Source organism: Boleophthalmus pectinirostris, unplaced genomic scaffold, assembly GCF_026225935.1.
Source record: "Boleophthalmus pectinirostris isolate CB_2022bp ecotype Guang Dong unplaced genomic scaffold, ASM2622593v1 HiC_scaffold_17, whole genome shotgun sequence".
NCBI classification, from domain to species: domain Eukaryota; kingdom Metazoa; phylum Chordata; class Actinopteri; order Gobiiformes; family Gobiidae; genus Boleophthalmus; species Boleophthalmus pectinirostris.
The window spans coordinates 34,264,846-34,280,260 of NW_026571115.1; the positions used below are offsets into that span (position 1 = coordinate 34,264,846).

The following is a 15,415-nucleotide window of genomic DNA, read 5'->3' on the forward strand; positions in this document are numbered from 1 at the left end:
AAGACAGTTACGTTTCCATATGTTTATTTTCCTATTTTCTTTCTTTGAAAACGCAAATTACATTACAGTTAAGCTTACTTGTTTACATAAAATATTAAATTAAGCGTCTCATTGAGTTTAAATAAAAACCGTGTAAACTTCAAAAATATCCCTCAGCATTACTTTGAAAACCTCCTCCGGCATCCTCCGCTTCTGTGTCAAACATGTTTTGAGCATGAATTAGCTCTGTGCAGTTGCTTTATTTCTGTAGTTTTTAACCTTAAATGTAAATCGCCATGACGACCAACTTCATCCGTGTGCGGCTGCACTTTGACTACGCCCCGCCGGCCGTGCTGGGCTGCCGCATGTGCTGGCTGCTGGTGGACCTGCGCTCGTGCCGTGTGGTGGCCGACCTCGAGGGCATCATCCGGGACAAGTTCGAGCTGAGCCGCGGCAGCATCGTCAGTCTGTTCATCGACGACTGTTACCTGCCCCACACCGAGAGCGTCCTGCTGGTGCGGGACAACGACTGTGTGCGGTGAGACACGCAAAATATCTCTGTCAAATTATGTTCTGTTCAAGATCTGGTTTTGTTTTCTAATCAAATGCATGTCCAGGCCTAAACCAGGTCTAAACCAGGTCTAAACCAGGCCTAAACCAGGCCTAAACCAGGCCTAAACCAGGACTAAACCAGGACTAAACCAGGACTAAACCAGGACTAAACAAAGAGTAAAACCAGGTCTAAAACCAGGCCTAAACCAGGCCCTAAACCAGGTCTAAACCAGGCTAAACCAGGTCTAAACCAGGTCTAAACCAGGTCTAAACCAGGTCTAAACCAGGTCTAAACCAGGACTAAACCAGGACTAAACCAGGACTAAACCAGGACTAAACAAAGAGTAAAAAACCAGGTCTAAACCCAGGACTAAACCAGGACTAAACAAAGAGTAAAATCCAGGTCTAAATCCAGGTCTAAAAGCAGGTCTAAAAGCCAGGACTAAACAAAGAGTAAAACCAGGTCTAAAACCAGGACTAATCCAGGACTAATCCAGAGTAAATCCAGGTCTAAAACCAGGTCTAAACCAGGACTAAACCAGGACTAAACAAAGAGTAAATCCAGGTCTAAAACCAGGTCTAAAACCAGGACTAAAACCAGGACTAAAACAGGACTAAACCAGGACTAAACCAGGACTAAACAAAGAGTAAATCCAGGTGTAAATCCAGGTGTAAATCCAGGTGTAAATCAGGTGTAAAACCAGGTGTAAATCCAGGTCTAAATCCAGGTCTAAAACCAGGTCTAAACCAGGACTAAACCAGGACTAAACAAAGAGTAAAACCAGGTCTAAAACCAGGACTAAACCAGGACTAATCCAGGACTAAACCAAGAGTAAATCCAGGTCTAAATCCAGGTCTAAATCCAGGTCTAAAACCAGGTCTAAAACCAGGACTAAAACCAGGACTAAAACCAGGACTAAACAAAGAGTAAATCCAGGTGTAAATCCAGGTGTAAATCCAGGTGTAAATCCAGGTGTAAATCCAGGTGTAAAACCAGGTCTAAAACCAGGTCTAAACCAGGTCTAAACCAGGACTAAACCAGGACTAAACAAAGAGTAAAACCAGGTCTAAAACCAGGACTAAACCAGGACTAATCCAGGACTAAACCAAGAGTAAATCCAGGTCTAAAACCAGGTCTAAACCAGGTCTAAACCAGGTCTAAACCAGGTCTAAACCAGGACTAAACAAAGAGAAATCCAGGTCTAAAACCAGGACTAAACCAGGACTAAACAAAGAGTAAATCCAGGTGTAAATCCAGGTGTAAATCCAGGTGTAAATCCAGGTGTAAACCAGGTCTAAAACCAGGTCTAAAACCAGGTCTAAACCAGGTCTAAACCAGGTCTAAACCAGGTCTAAACCAGGACTAAACCAGGACTAAACAAAGAGTAAAACCAGGTCTAAAACCAGGACTAAACCAGGACTAAACAAAGAGTAAAACCAGGTCTAAAACCAGGTCTAAAACCAGGTCTAAAACCAGGTCTAAAACCAGGTCTAAAACCAGATCTAAAACCAGATCTAAAACCAGATCTAAAACCAGGCCTAAAACCAGGCCTAAAACCAGGCCTAAAACCAGGTCTAAAACGGGACTAAAACAGGATTTAACAGGACTAAACCTTGCTGGGTGGACCGTGTCTCCTCTTCTTCTATCAATAATATTATTAATACGGTTGTAGAGCTGCTCGATTATGGAAAAAATCATTATCACGATTATTTAGTCAATACTGAAATCACAGTTATTCAGATTATTATTTTATTTTTTTTAGTTAAACAATTCAGCATTTCTTTTTGAAAAAAACAAACAAAACAAAACAGAAAACTGTTGTTACTGATACACAAATCTTTCAAATTGAAAATAAACATAGACTAATAAATACAAATATGAACCTTAGAGCAGTTCTGCGATGTGTAAAACATAAATGAATAAAATATACTTTGAACATGAAATAAGGCATAGGGAAACATAAATATATACAGAATAAACTATATATCCACCTGTGCTACAATCTCAATATTTAAAAAATAAAATGAATATACTTATTTATATTAAAAATATCCCAAAATAAACTTTATAATTTCACAAAGCATTTAAACTCAATTATGAGTTTGGAGATTGTTTGACTCATAAATTGAAATTGCGATAAAAATTCTATTAATTGCACAGGCTTAGCTGGTTGGTAATAATAAAATTGTGAAATGAGTGCGTATTTAAGAGAAATTGTCTGCACTTGGCACTAATTTGAGTCAGTATAGTCACATTTTCTTTGTGTTTTGGTAATTTTCAAGCAGATTTTCTGTATTTTACCAAAAGAAATGACGATTTATCCCTCTCTTTATTGTTGGCAGGAACATTTCTTGTATAAAACTGGAACAAATCAGTGGTTTTGTATAAATCTGCTGGGACAGGGGACACAGGACTCAAAATTGGGACGTCTGGTCACCCTGACTAATATAACTTTTTAGGTGTTGATTCCTGTGTGTCCGCATGAGGATACTTTACCTTTTTGTCTGGAATATTCCTCAGGATAAGATTACACTTTTATATCTGCATGGAGACAAGCCGACGACACCACAAGGCCAAGTTACAGGTCAGATCTGTGGAGAGTCAGGCCAGCTCACTGTCCCGGTAACGGACGAAGAGCCTCATTACAATCAGTACTTTAAAGGCTGTATGGAGGATTTTTTTTTTTTAGTTTCAAATTGTTAATGAAGTTTAAAATACCATCACAGAGACACAGCGGCTTTGTAATTATGATGATCAAAAAAAAAAAAGAAAAGAAAATCTATCAACTGTGGACGTAGTGAGGCCAGATAAACATCAGCCAATAGATAAAAAGGCTACCTCATTTTCTATTGGCTGTTAGGTTGTCAATCAAACTTCTTACGTTTCTAGGGTAACTATGCAGCGGTTCTTAGAGGCTTTTTCTAATTGTAGCTTCCTCGCAGTTTGCACAAAGTTTGTTGCGATGGTGGACGAGAATCCACGACCAGTTCTCCGCAAAAGAAAGTCCGTTTTTGAGGGGAAAAGGAGCGAAGACAAACTGAGCTGATTCTCGGAGATTCCTTCCAGCGATGGTGCGACTGAAGCAGACGAAGGGTCTAAAAACTGAGGTGTTGGTCTCTAAATTATTTCTAGAGGGAGCTGTGGAGGAGGAAGGTGGTGTCACGCATGCACAACATTTGAAAAAGGACTGTCGCTGTATTTCTCTACCCTTAAAAAATCCTCTATACAACCTTTAAATCTTAAAGGCACATTATATAACTTTTTATTAGTGGATCACCCCCCAGAGCAGTTGAAATATAAATTTATACAGTTAGTTTTTCTGAAATTAAATGACTAATACTAATTGCTGACACTTTTTTGACCATTTGTGTCTGACAGGGTGAAGGTGGACAGCGTCTCTACAGCTCAGAAGTCTCCAGAAGCCCCCGGTAAAAACAAACGCAAGCGGCAAAGACCTGCAGAAGACGAGGGATCGCTTGAAAATTCATCGGGTTTGGAATTTAAAAAGAAAAAGAGGAAAAGGAGCGTTGTGGAGAGCCCTGCTGTGAACGGTCTACAGACAGAGACTGAGCAGACGGACACAAACCCGACCAAAAAGGACAAAAAGAGACAAAAGGAGGAAAAGGAGAAAGCGAAAACGAAAAGTACTCCTCCTCCGGTCAAAGCAAGTCCGAGTGTGAAGAAATCTGCAACAAATACTCCAAAAATACTGAATACTACTGCGACAAAGAAGCCTCAGATTGCTTCTTCTTCAAGTACGAGCAGTGAGGAGGAAGAACCAGTAAGAAAGATTCCTGCTCCTAAACCGGTATCTAAACCTGCCCTCGCGTCTCCCAAAACGATCCAAAATGGTCGACCCGCTTCCAAAAAACTCCCCCCTCCATCCTCCTCGTCGTCCTCGGACACGGACTCACCCTCGGAGGAAGAAGAAGGCAAAACCGCAAAAGCGAAAATGACGAATGATACGTCGAAATCGGCGGAGGCGTCGCAGCGGTCCGCCGACAACGTGATCCAAAACGGAGGAGACGAGAGCGAGGAGGAGATCCGGTTGGTGATCAAGAAGCCGGTGCAGCATCCACACGGACGCATCGTGCTGGGGCAGACGTGGCAGCAGGGAGGAGGGGAGGCGGGAAGAGGAAGAGGAGCAGGGAGAGGGAAGCCGGAGCCCAGGGAGTCGTGGGGCAAAGGGAGAGGAAGAGGAAGAGGAAGAGGAGGCAACTGCGTCCAGTACGACTATCAGGAGAAAGAGACGGGCAAGAAGGAGGCGTCGTACAGCACGGACTCACTCACCAACGTGTCTGTGGTTCTACAGGTGAGGATTTTTATGGTTCACAGACAGTGTTGTGGAGTAACAGATTACATGTACCGGAGTTACGTAATCAGAGTACAAATTATGAGTAACTGTATTCAGTTACAGTTACTGTTTCAGTGAGTGGTAATTGGATTACAGTTACTTTGTTGAAATAAATGGATTACACGGAGGTATTTTCCTGTTTTCACATTTTGGGCTATAGCCCTTTTTTTGTTTTTGTTTTTCTTTTTCGGTAACTCCACTCATTGCCGGACACTAAATCAGGTCTAAAACCAGGTCTAAACCAGGTCTAAACCAGGTCTAAACCAGGTCTAAACCAGGTCTAAACCCAGGACCAGGTCTAACCAGGTCTAAACCAGGTCTAAACCAGGTCTAAACCAGGTCTAAAACCAGGTCTAAACCAGGACTAAAACCAGGATTAAAACCAGAATTCAAACCAGGTCTAAAACCAGGTCTAAAACCAGGTCTAAAACGGATCTAATCCATGACTAAACCAACACTAAACCACATCTAAACCATGTCTCAAACAGGATTTAACAGGACTAAATCCTGCTGTGTGGACGTGTCTCCTCGTCTTCTAGCAATACGATTTTTAATTTGGTTCAGTAAAGTCTGGGCTTTTCATTTTCTTTTATCAGACAAAACTTCTTATGTGAAGATTTCCTCGTCTTTGCTTCTCTACAGCAAATCAAGTAATCCAAAGTATTCAGATTACATTACTCACTTTAAGTAATTTAATGGATTCTGTTACAAACTACATTTTGGGGTATGTAATCTGTAATCTGTAGGGGATTACATTTTAAAAGTCACCTTCCCAACACTGGGGGCTGGGTATCATTCTTTTGTAAAGTGAATGTAACTGCCCTGGTTTTCTTCACGCTCCGTACTGATGATCATGTGTCAATATTTATTCTCAGTAATCTTCCACTCCATCAACACACTGAACACCTTGAAAACTAAAATAAGAGCAGACAAAAAAAAATACCTCAGCTTTACATAAATACCTTTAAATAAATGCAGAATTCAAAACAATATATTTACCGTGTTCGCCTAAACATCACCAGCGTAGTTAAGTAGCTTTTTTTTTAAAAGTTTGACGTCTTTTCTTTACACCGTTTTCTCTTTTGGCGGCTGCTATTTCTCACTCTCACAAGGTAAAAGGTCACATCACTGATATTAAAAATATAATAAATAAATAAAATTGAAATATTTTTACAAATAAAATATAAAATTAATAACAGTGGTGTTTTGACACATCTTAATATTTGAATGAATAAAATAAGGATTTTCTGACTTATTACCCTGAAAACAAATATACTGACAGTTCATATAAAACACACTGATTTTACTCATCAAAACAGTGAAAATGTCAAATGTGCCGCATAAATGAGTTTCCCTCCACTAGCTGTAACAAAATAATTTAGTAAAATACTCCAAAAAATACTCTTGGCGATATATCGACACAGCAGTCCACGATATCGATACTGTATCATCACATTAAATGGTACGATATATCGATATTTTTGCACACCTCCGTTCACAGATCACGCAGACTTTTGTTGTAAAACTTCATCAAAACACTCCTTCAGTATTTTGCAAAGTAATTAAGGTACCTGGGGTGATCAGACGTCCCGAAATTTTAACTAATGTCCCGAATCCCGAGTCCGGCTCTAAACGTCCACTCTCCAGATTAATTCGCTCGTCTTTAGTGCAGCCGCTTCGGGTTCAAGACCTTGATTTGTTTTTCTTTTGTTCTTTCTTCAGTGTCGTGTGTAAATTAAACAGTTTATTAAAACTCAATGTTTTTATTAGTTAACGTGATTTTTGTGATTGAAGAACACAGAAAACAGAACAGAAAAGCAACTTGTGCATCAGCAATCCTGAGCCTGCACTTTGACACCACACCCTCCCCTTCCCAAATTTTAGTCAACACCGTCCTGAATTTCTGCCAATCTCATCTGGTCACCCTAAAGGTACCTCAGAAATATTTGCATAGTTGGCTTATATTAAGAAATTCTTCTTCTTAAATGATGGTAATAGTCCAACTCTAAAATAAAATCAAAAGCACAAACACTTCACTTGTGCAGCAGTCGGCCACTGGCGTTTTTGGGGCTACTACAGTATGAAGTTTTGCAAAATTTTTAAAATAAATTCAAAGCTGTTTCATGCCAAATTAAAAACTGAATCTATTTTGAACAGAACGGCCCAAGTGTCCCCAGACCTGACTACAGCACCATGCCTCTGCTGGCGGCGCCTCCACAGGTGGGACAGAAAATCGCCTTTAAGGTAAATCTGTCGTTGCTGCAGCATCTCTGGACAGTTAACAACCACCGAACTTTGTGGATGACACTTGTCAATACTTGTTTTTCTTTTTATAATAGCTTTTGGAACTGACGGAGAACTATACACCAGAGGTATCCGATTATAAAGTAAGTTCAGTTACAATTGATGTTTTCTTTTGTTCATAATTTTATGTCCGTTTTTATAACCAGTGTTATTTTTAGGAGGCAAAGATTTTAAGTTTTGACCCAAACACCAAACAGATTGAGCTGGAACTACTCACTTCTTTAAAAGGTATCATCCCCATGTTCTAGGATTCATAGCTAAAATCCAAAGTCTGCAGAACATGTGCTCATGAATGTTTTCCTGTTTTCTCTTTTCCTTTCCACAGCTCCGGTCGAGCCCGGGAAGTTTGACCTGGTCTATCAGAATCCAGATGGGTCCGAGAGTGTGGAGTACGCGCTGGACAGAGGATCTTTAGTGAGCAGCTTTAGTATTATTAGTACTTTATTTATTATTAGTAGTCACTTTTAAAAATAAATTAACCTTAGACTTGGATATGTGGATAACAAAATTCCAGCCGTTTATGCAGCAGATTGGGTTGGAGACATGAACAAGTTTGTATAGTATGTTATTTGCCCAAAGAAGCCTTTTCTTAATCCTCACGCTCTCCTCGGGGTCACATTGACCCAAAGAATTTTTTTTCCTTCCAGCTCTCTTGGGGTTGGTCAGTAAGACCCAAAAATTTATTTTCAAATAAATTCTCACCAGGCGAGAAAGTCTGATTGACCTGCCCCACGAGAGCAGGAAGGAAAAAAAAATCTTCGGGTCAGTGTGACCCCGAGGAGAGCGTGAGGGGTTTGTTACTAAAAATAAAACAAAGCATTTTTTGTACATTTATTAATGTATTTTATTTCTTTATAATTATACAAAGCAATACATTATTATGGGGCACATTTTTTATTTGTTCCAGTGCAAACATTTCATAAATCTTCACATGCCTTTTTGTTCTAATGCAAATGTTTTATGTGACTTTTATGTTTTATGTCAGGTTAAGTTTTAGTACAAAATTGCCTTTGTTCAGCAGCCTGTATTCAAACTAATGTGACTGTATTTGTTGTAGGTAACTGAGAGGTGGGATTCTCTGCTCGAACCAAGACTCATCATTTAAAGTGGATCTAACGAAGTGAAGCAAAACCTGTGAATCTTGGATTATTCCAGTGTTAACGAATCGATAGGTTACCGTTCATTTTAAATGCTTTTTACTGGTCTGTAATTTGCTTTTATGAACCCTGATTTGTTAATGGGTGTACAACGATGACATGTTTTTATTTTTGTACAAATATGTGAATGTAAATGTTTCCTAATTAAACTATAAAATCTAAACAACACCTAGTAATACTTGTCAAACCAGATTTTTACTCATCAAAATGCACAGTACTGGAGAAGCACGCTCGTCTGATCACAAATTATTTGTTGTAGTTGCAGGATTTACTACAAAAGGGTCCTATTTCAAGTTTCAAGAGATTTCTGCCCTTAATGAAACCTAATTAATTGTGCGAAGTTGCAGTCATGGTGGAAAAGTACCAAAACAGAATGCAGATGGTCCAGCCGGGAGAAAACAGAGCAGAAGAGCAGAGGTTTTCCCAATTAAGACTGATTATATGGGTTTCAGCTTTCTGTTATATTCGCCATTTTGAGCAGTGTTCACGATTCAAAACATAAATTCTGATATTTTCTGTTTAGTATATTCCATTTATCTGAAACCCTGTTCAATGCACGAGGTCAACCGAGGTCAGACGCAAAACAAGTGTGAGGTCTCCTGGGAAAATTATGTGGAATATTAAGCAAAGAATCAACATTTCACTTGGTTTTCTATGATTATGCGGTAAAAGTGAGCTTTCTTCAACACTTGTAAGGATATTATATGTTGGATTAGTGTCATATACATGTCGCTCTTGCAGGTTACGAAGTTTTAGTGTCACATACAAAATCTGTTAGGATTCAGATAAAACAAAGATAAAATGGTGTATGATATGGGATAAGACCAGATTTTCAAAATAAAACCTGGAATATCCCTGGTTTGTGGAGGCTGGTAATAATACAATTGTAAAACGAGTGCGTAATTTAAGGAAAATTGTTATGCACTGGGCCCATTCATGACTAACATGACTCAGTATAATCACATTTTCTTAGTGTTGGTGATTTTTAAGCAGATTTTCTATATTTTACTGAAACAAATGACAGTTTATGCTTTTTGGGTTGGTCATACTCAGACTTAAAGGAGCACTATGTATAGTGTGACCTGATTTTCAAACTAAAAAACTGGATCGTCTCTGGTTTGTGGTGGTTGGTAATAATAAAATTGTGACACGAGTGCGTAATTAAGGAAAATTATTAGTAATAGGCACTAATGTGAGTCAGTATAGTCACATTTTCTTTGTGTTTTGAACGTTTTTAAGCAGATTTTGGGTATTTTACCGAAACAAATGACAACTGATGCCTCTTTTTACTGTTGGCAGGGATCAGATTGGTCAAAAATAAGGACATTTTTTGTATAAAACTGGGACAAATCAGTGTTTTTTGGATAAATCTGCTGGGACAGGGAACACAAGGCTCAAAACTGGGACTGTCCTGAGTAAATAGAGACGTCTGGTCACCGTATTCAAAATAAAAAATTGGACATCCCTGGTTTGTCATGCTTGGTAATAATAAAATTGTAAAACGAGTGCATAATTAAGGAAAACTGATCTGCACTCGGCCCATTCATGACCAAAATGTGAGTCGGTATAGTCACATTTTCTTTGTGTTTTGGTCATTTCTAAGCAGATTTTGTGTATTTTACCAAAACAAATGACATACTCAGACTTAAAGGGAGCACTTTGTGTAGGGTGACCTGATTTTCAAACAAAAAAACTGGGACATCCCTGGTTTGTGGTGCTTGGTAATAATAAAATTGTGACACGAGTGCGTAATTAAGGAAAATTGTTAGTATTAAGCCAGTATAGTCACATTTTCTTTGTGTTTTGGTCATTTTTAAGTAGATTCTGGGTATTTTACCGAAACAAATGACAATTGATGACCTCTTTTTACTGTTGGCATGGATTAGATTGGTCAAAAATAGGGACATTTCTTGTATAAAACTGGGACAAATAAGTGTTTTTTGGATAAATCTGCTGGGACAGGGAACACAGGGCTCAAAACTGGGACTGTCCTGAGTAAATAAAGACGTCTGGTCACCGTATTCAAAATAAAAAGTGGACATCCCTGGTTTGTGGTGTTTGGTAATAATAAAACTGTGAAACGAGTGCATAATTAACGAAAATTGTTAGTATTAAGCCAGGATAGTCACATTTTCTTTGTGTTTTGATCATCTTTAAGCAGATTTTCTATATTTTAACGAAACAAATGACAATGTATGCCTCTCTTTACTGTTGGCAGGGATCAGATTAGTCAAAAATAGGGACATTTCTTGAATAAAACTGGGACAAATCAGTAGTTTTAGATAAATCTGCTGGGACAAGGAACACAGGCTCAAAACTGGGACTGTCCTGAGTAAATAGAGACGTCTGGTCACCGTATTCAAAATAAAAAAAAACTGGACAACTCTAATTTGTGGTGCTTAGTAATAATAAAATTGTAAAACGAGTGTGTAATTAAGGAAAATTGTTCTGCACTTGGCCCATTCATGACCAACATTCAAGTCAGTATAGTCACGTTTTCTTAGTGTTTTGGTCATTTTTAAGCAGGTTTTCTGTATTTTACCGAAACAAATGACATACTCAAACTAAAATAACTGGCATACCCCTGGTTTGTGGTGGTTGGTAATAATAAAATTGTGACACGAGTGCGTAATTAAGGAAAATTTTTAGTAATAGGCACTAATGTGAGTCAGTATAGTCACATTTTATTTGTGTTTTGGTCATTTTTAAGCAGATTTTGAGTCTTTTACCGAAACAAATGACAATTTATGCTTTTCTTTACTGTTAACAGGGATCAGATTAGTCAAAAATAGGGACATTTCTTGAATAAAAATGGGACAAATCACTGGTTTATGGTGGTTGGTAATAATAAAACTGTGAAGCAAGTGCGTAATTAAGGAAAACTGTAAGTAATAAGCTCTAATGTGAGTCAATATAGTCACATTTTCTTTGGGTTTTGGTCATTTTTAAAGAAGATTTTGGGTCTTTTACTGAACCAAATGACAACTGATGCCTCTTTTTTACTGTAGAAAGGGATCAGATTGGTCAAAAATAGGGACATTTCTTGTATAAAACTGGGACAAATCAGTGGTTTTGGATAAATCTGCTAAAAACTGGTACGTCTACTTACCCTAGACAAACAAAATGTGACTATAATACATTTCTGAAATGGATAAATCTGCTGGGACAGGGAACACAGGGCTCAAAACTGGGACTGTCCTGAGAAAATAAAAACATCTGGTCACCGTGTTCAAAATAAAAAACTGGACATCCCTGGTTTGTGGTGTTTAGTAATAATAAAACTGTGACACGAGTGCGTAATTAAGGAAAACTGTTAGTAATAAGCACTAATGTGAGTCAGTATAGTCACATTTTCTTTGTGTTTTGGTCATTTTTAAGCAGATTTTCTGTATTTTACCGAAACAAATGACAACTGATGCCTCTTTACTGTCGGCAGGGATCAGTTTGGTCAACTATAGGGACATTTCTTGTATGAAACTGGGATAAATCCGTGGTCTGTGGTGTTTGGTAATAATAAAACTGTGAAACGAGTGCGTAATTAAGGAAAATTATTAGTAACAGGTACTAATGTGAGTCAGTATAGTCACATTTTATTTGTGTTTTGGTCATTTTTAATAAGATTTTGGGTCTTTTACTGAACCAAATGACAACTGATGCCTCTTTTTTACTGTAGAAAGGGATCAGATTGGTCAAAAATAGGGACATTTCTTGAATAAAACTGGGACAAATCAGTGGTTTTGGATACATTTGCTCAAAACTGGGACGTCCGGTCACCTTAGACAAACAAACTGTGACTATAATACATTTCTAAACACGGCTAATTACGCGTCACGTGGCGTACAAGACAATACACACCTGGATTATTAATAAGCACCTGTCTCGTGACGCGGGGCCTCGTGCGTTTAATCCACCAATCGGCGCCCACCGTCTGTCCTCGCGCTCTTATGTCATAGCAACAGCAGCAATAACACATACACACACACACACACACACACACACACACACACGCCGCCTCCTCCTCCATCCTCCATCACCACAACCACCAGAGACGCGAAGGATGGCGACCGACGAGCAGCCTCCCACATCCGCACGATCGTCCTAACACACCCGGGCATCGCGCACCGGGGGGGAACGCGCTCTGGAACATGGAGGAGCAGCACCACCATCACCACCACCATCAGCCCCAGCAGCCCCAGCCCCAACCCCAGCCCCACGACCAGGAGCAGCTGCTGCAGGTGCTCCGGAGGCTCAAGGAGGTGTTCGACATGTGCGACCGGGACGCGGACGGCTTCATCCGGGTGGAGCACTTGATCAATCTCGGGCTGCAGTTCGGACAAGGAGACGAGGTGAGGTTTGTTTTTTGTTTTTTTAGCGACATATTTGACATTTTAGCTCGAATTTTGACAAGAAAACATCACCAATACGGCGCGTTTTTCTCATTTGGAGAAAAAGCTCCCTCAATGTCACACGTGTTTCGAAATGCCATACGATGAAAACCTTAATCCTTTTTTCCCCCCAATTAGCTCTGAAAATAATGAGCTATCGATTAACTAGGCCGACATCGATATGACATGGCGTAATGACTCACTCCTGTCTTTAATTGAAGTGATTTTCATAGCATCTGCAATGTGAATTACGCTTTTTAAACCTATTTACGATGGATACTAATCGCGATTTAACGATATCCAAATGACTCGCTACGATATTATCACGATATGCGTCTCGCCGTACGATATTTATTGCGATATAATTGTAGATAGGACGCTTTTTTTGCTTTTAAAATACCCTGACAAGATTTTGGTGTGAATTATTACCGTCACAATCTCGAGAAATCAACAAAAAAAACATATGACTTCATGTTGTTTGTGCTGAAATGAATCATGGGAAATGTAGTTCTCGGTGTTTGTCAGCTATTGCAGCTGTAAAACAATGTATTTAAGCAAAGAAACTTGTGATTCGATGTATATTGTGATGCCCCAAGGTATTATTACTGATGAAACTGTATCACAATATTTCGGTTATTGTTACGTCCCTATAATACACAATATTTTAACAATCTTCATGACGTCAAAATGGCTCTTTCATTTGTTTTAGATAGTTTCTGGTGGTATTTGAACTAGGGTGACGAGATTTTTAGAATTCTAAACTGGGACACACCCCGGTTGGGATGGTTGTTATAAATAACATTGTGAAAAGAGTGTGTAACATTGTGGATTCTCGGGTCAGTCATGATCTGCATTTTTTTGCTTTATGGTCATTTTCAAACGCGGTTTTCTGTATTTTGGCAAAACAAATGACAATTCATGGTCCTCTTTACTGTTGGCAGGGATCGGATTAGTCAAAAATTGTGATAGTCCTGGTTTAGAGTTGATGTGGTACTGGTTTGGTCTTGGTTTAGTTCTGGTTTAGATCAAATTGGTAAAAAATACGGGTTATTTCTTGTATAAAACTGGGACTGTCCTGGGTAAATAGGGATGTCTGGTCACACTAATTTAAACCCTAATCTTATATTTAATTTATAAAACTGCTGAATAATGGCGAGTAAAAAATAGTATAGTTATCAAAAGTAAACACTGAAACTTAATTTTTATTTGAGCAGATATTGATACTAAAATAGTTTCATTTGTAGGACAGAAATGAACCTTTCCCGATTAGTTTGAGAATGATCTTGAGCTTTGTCAGAACAAGTATAAGAGCACATAGACTAGTATACGCCCATGGACCTGGTTTAGACCTGGTTTAGACCTGGTTTTAGACCTGGTTTAGACCTGGAATACTATAGAACCTACCTGGACCACTGAGGGATTACACAGATATAAGGCTACATGAGAGTATTAATAAAAAAGGTACTACAATTTAATGTTGAAAATCACATTAAATGATTAAAGATGACCAGAGTTTCAAAATCAAAAACTCTGACGCTCTGATTGGGTTGGTTGGTAATAATCACACACATCATTTCACAATTTTATTAAGGAAAATTCTTCTTCTCGTGGCCCGTTCATGACTAATATGTGAGTCAGTATAGTCACATTTTCTTTGTGTTTTGGTCATTTTTAAGCAGCTTTTTTGTATTTTACTTAAATAAATCACAGTTTATGCCTATTTTTACTGGTGGCAGGGATCAGATTGGTCAAAAATAGGGACACGTAAGGACATTTCTTGTATAAATCTGTTGGGACAGGAGACACAGGCTCCAAACTGGGACTGTCCTGAGTAAACAGAGACATCTGGTCGCCTTAATTAAATGGTACTATGACAATCGTAAAACTGCAAACTCTATTTCAATACTAAGGTCTCTACAGGACTCTGTACTCCGTAAACACTCTTTCTTTAGACAATAGAATGTGATTTTCAACATTAAATGGTAGTAATTTCTTTTCTATTCCCATGTGTCCTTATATCTGTGTTATCCCTCAATGATCCAGGAGGTTCCATAGTGGTCCAGGTCTAAACCAGGTCTAAACCAGGTCTAAACCAGGTCTAAACCAGGTGGAAACCAAGGTCCTAAACAAGGTCCTAAACAAGGTCCTAAACATGTACTAAACAAGGTCCTAAACCAGGACTAAACCAGGACTAAACCAGGTCCTAAACCAGGTCCAAACCAGGTGGAAACCAGATGGAAACCAGGTGGAAACCAAGTGGAAACCAAGGTCCCAAACCAGGTCCAAACCAAGGTCCTAACCAAGGTCCCAAACCAGGTCCTAACCAAGGTCCAAACCAGGTCCAAACCAGGTCCTAAACAACGTCCTAAACCAGGTCCAAACCAGGTCCAAACCAGGTCCAAACCAGGTCTAAACCAGGTCTAAACCAGGTGGAAACCAAGGTCCTAAACAAGGTCCTAAACATGTACTAAACAAGGTCCTAAACCAGGACTAAACAGGTCCTAAACCAGGTCCTAAACCACCAGGTCCAAACCAGGTGGAAACCAAGGTCCTAAACCAAGGTCCTAAACATGTACTAAACAAGGTCCTAAACCAGGACTAAACCAGGTCCAAACCAGGTCTAAACCAGGTCTAAACCAGGTGGAAACCAAGGTCCTAAACAAGGTCCTAAACATGTACTAAA

General features: G+C 39.0%; 2 protein-coding genes across 2 annotated transcripts in view; both read left to right on the forward strand.

The window, feature by feature from the left end:
- The first annotated feature begins 156 nt into the window (after positions 1-156).
- On the forward strand, positions 157-8,515 carry coil (coilin p80). The gene is made up of 7 exons (XM_020927382.2): positions 157-517; positions 3,911-4,844; positions 7,044-7,130; positions 7,226-7,273; positions 7,349-7,418; positions 7,516-7,604; positions 8,248-8,515. Exons 1-7 carry the CDS (start codon positions 276-278, stop codon positions 8,293-8,295), a joined length of 1,518 nt encoding a protein of 505 aa, XP_020783041.2. The 5' UTR covers positions 157-275; the 3' UTR covers positions 8,296-8,515.
- A 3,847-nt stretch (positions 8,516-12,362) lies between these two features.
- The window catches only part of rab11fip4a (RAB11 family interacting protein 4 (class II) a), a 33,238-nt gene continuing 30,185 nt past the window's right edge, over positions 12,363-15,415 (forward strand). The window contains exon 1 of the mRNA XM_020927394.2: positions 12,363-12,693. Within this exon, the coding sequence (XP_020783053.2) occupies positions 12,493-12,693 (201 nt within the window). The 5' untranslated portion in view covers positions 12,363-12,492. The remainder of the gene's footprint in view (positions 12,694-15,415) is intronic.

Coding starts and splice junctions, on each gene's coding strand:
- coil (XM_020927382.2), top strand. CDS start 276: ATGACGACCAACTTCATCCGTGTGCGGCTGCACTTTGACTACGCCCCG. Junction 7,274..7,348: donor CAGAGGTATCCGATTATAAA/GTAAGTTCAGTT, acceptor TGTTATTTTTAG/GAGGCAAAGATTTTAAGTTT. Junction 7,419..7,515: donor ACTACTCACTTCTTTAAAAG/GTATCATCCCCA, acceptor TCCTTTCCACAG/CTCCGGTCGAGCCCGGGAAG.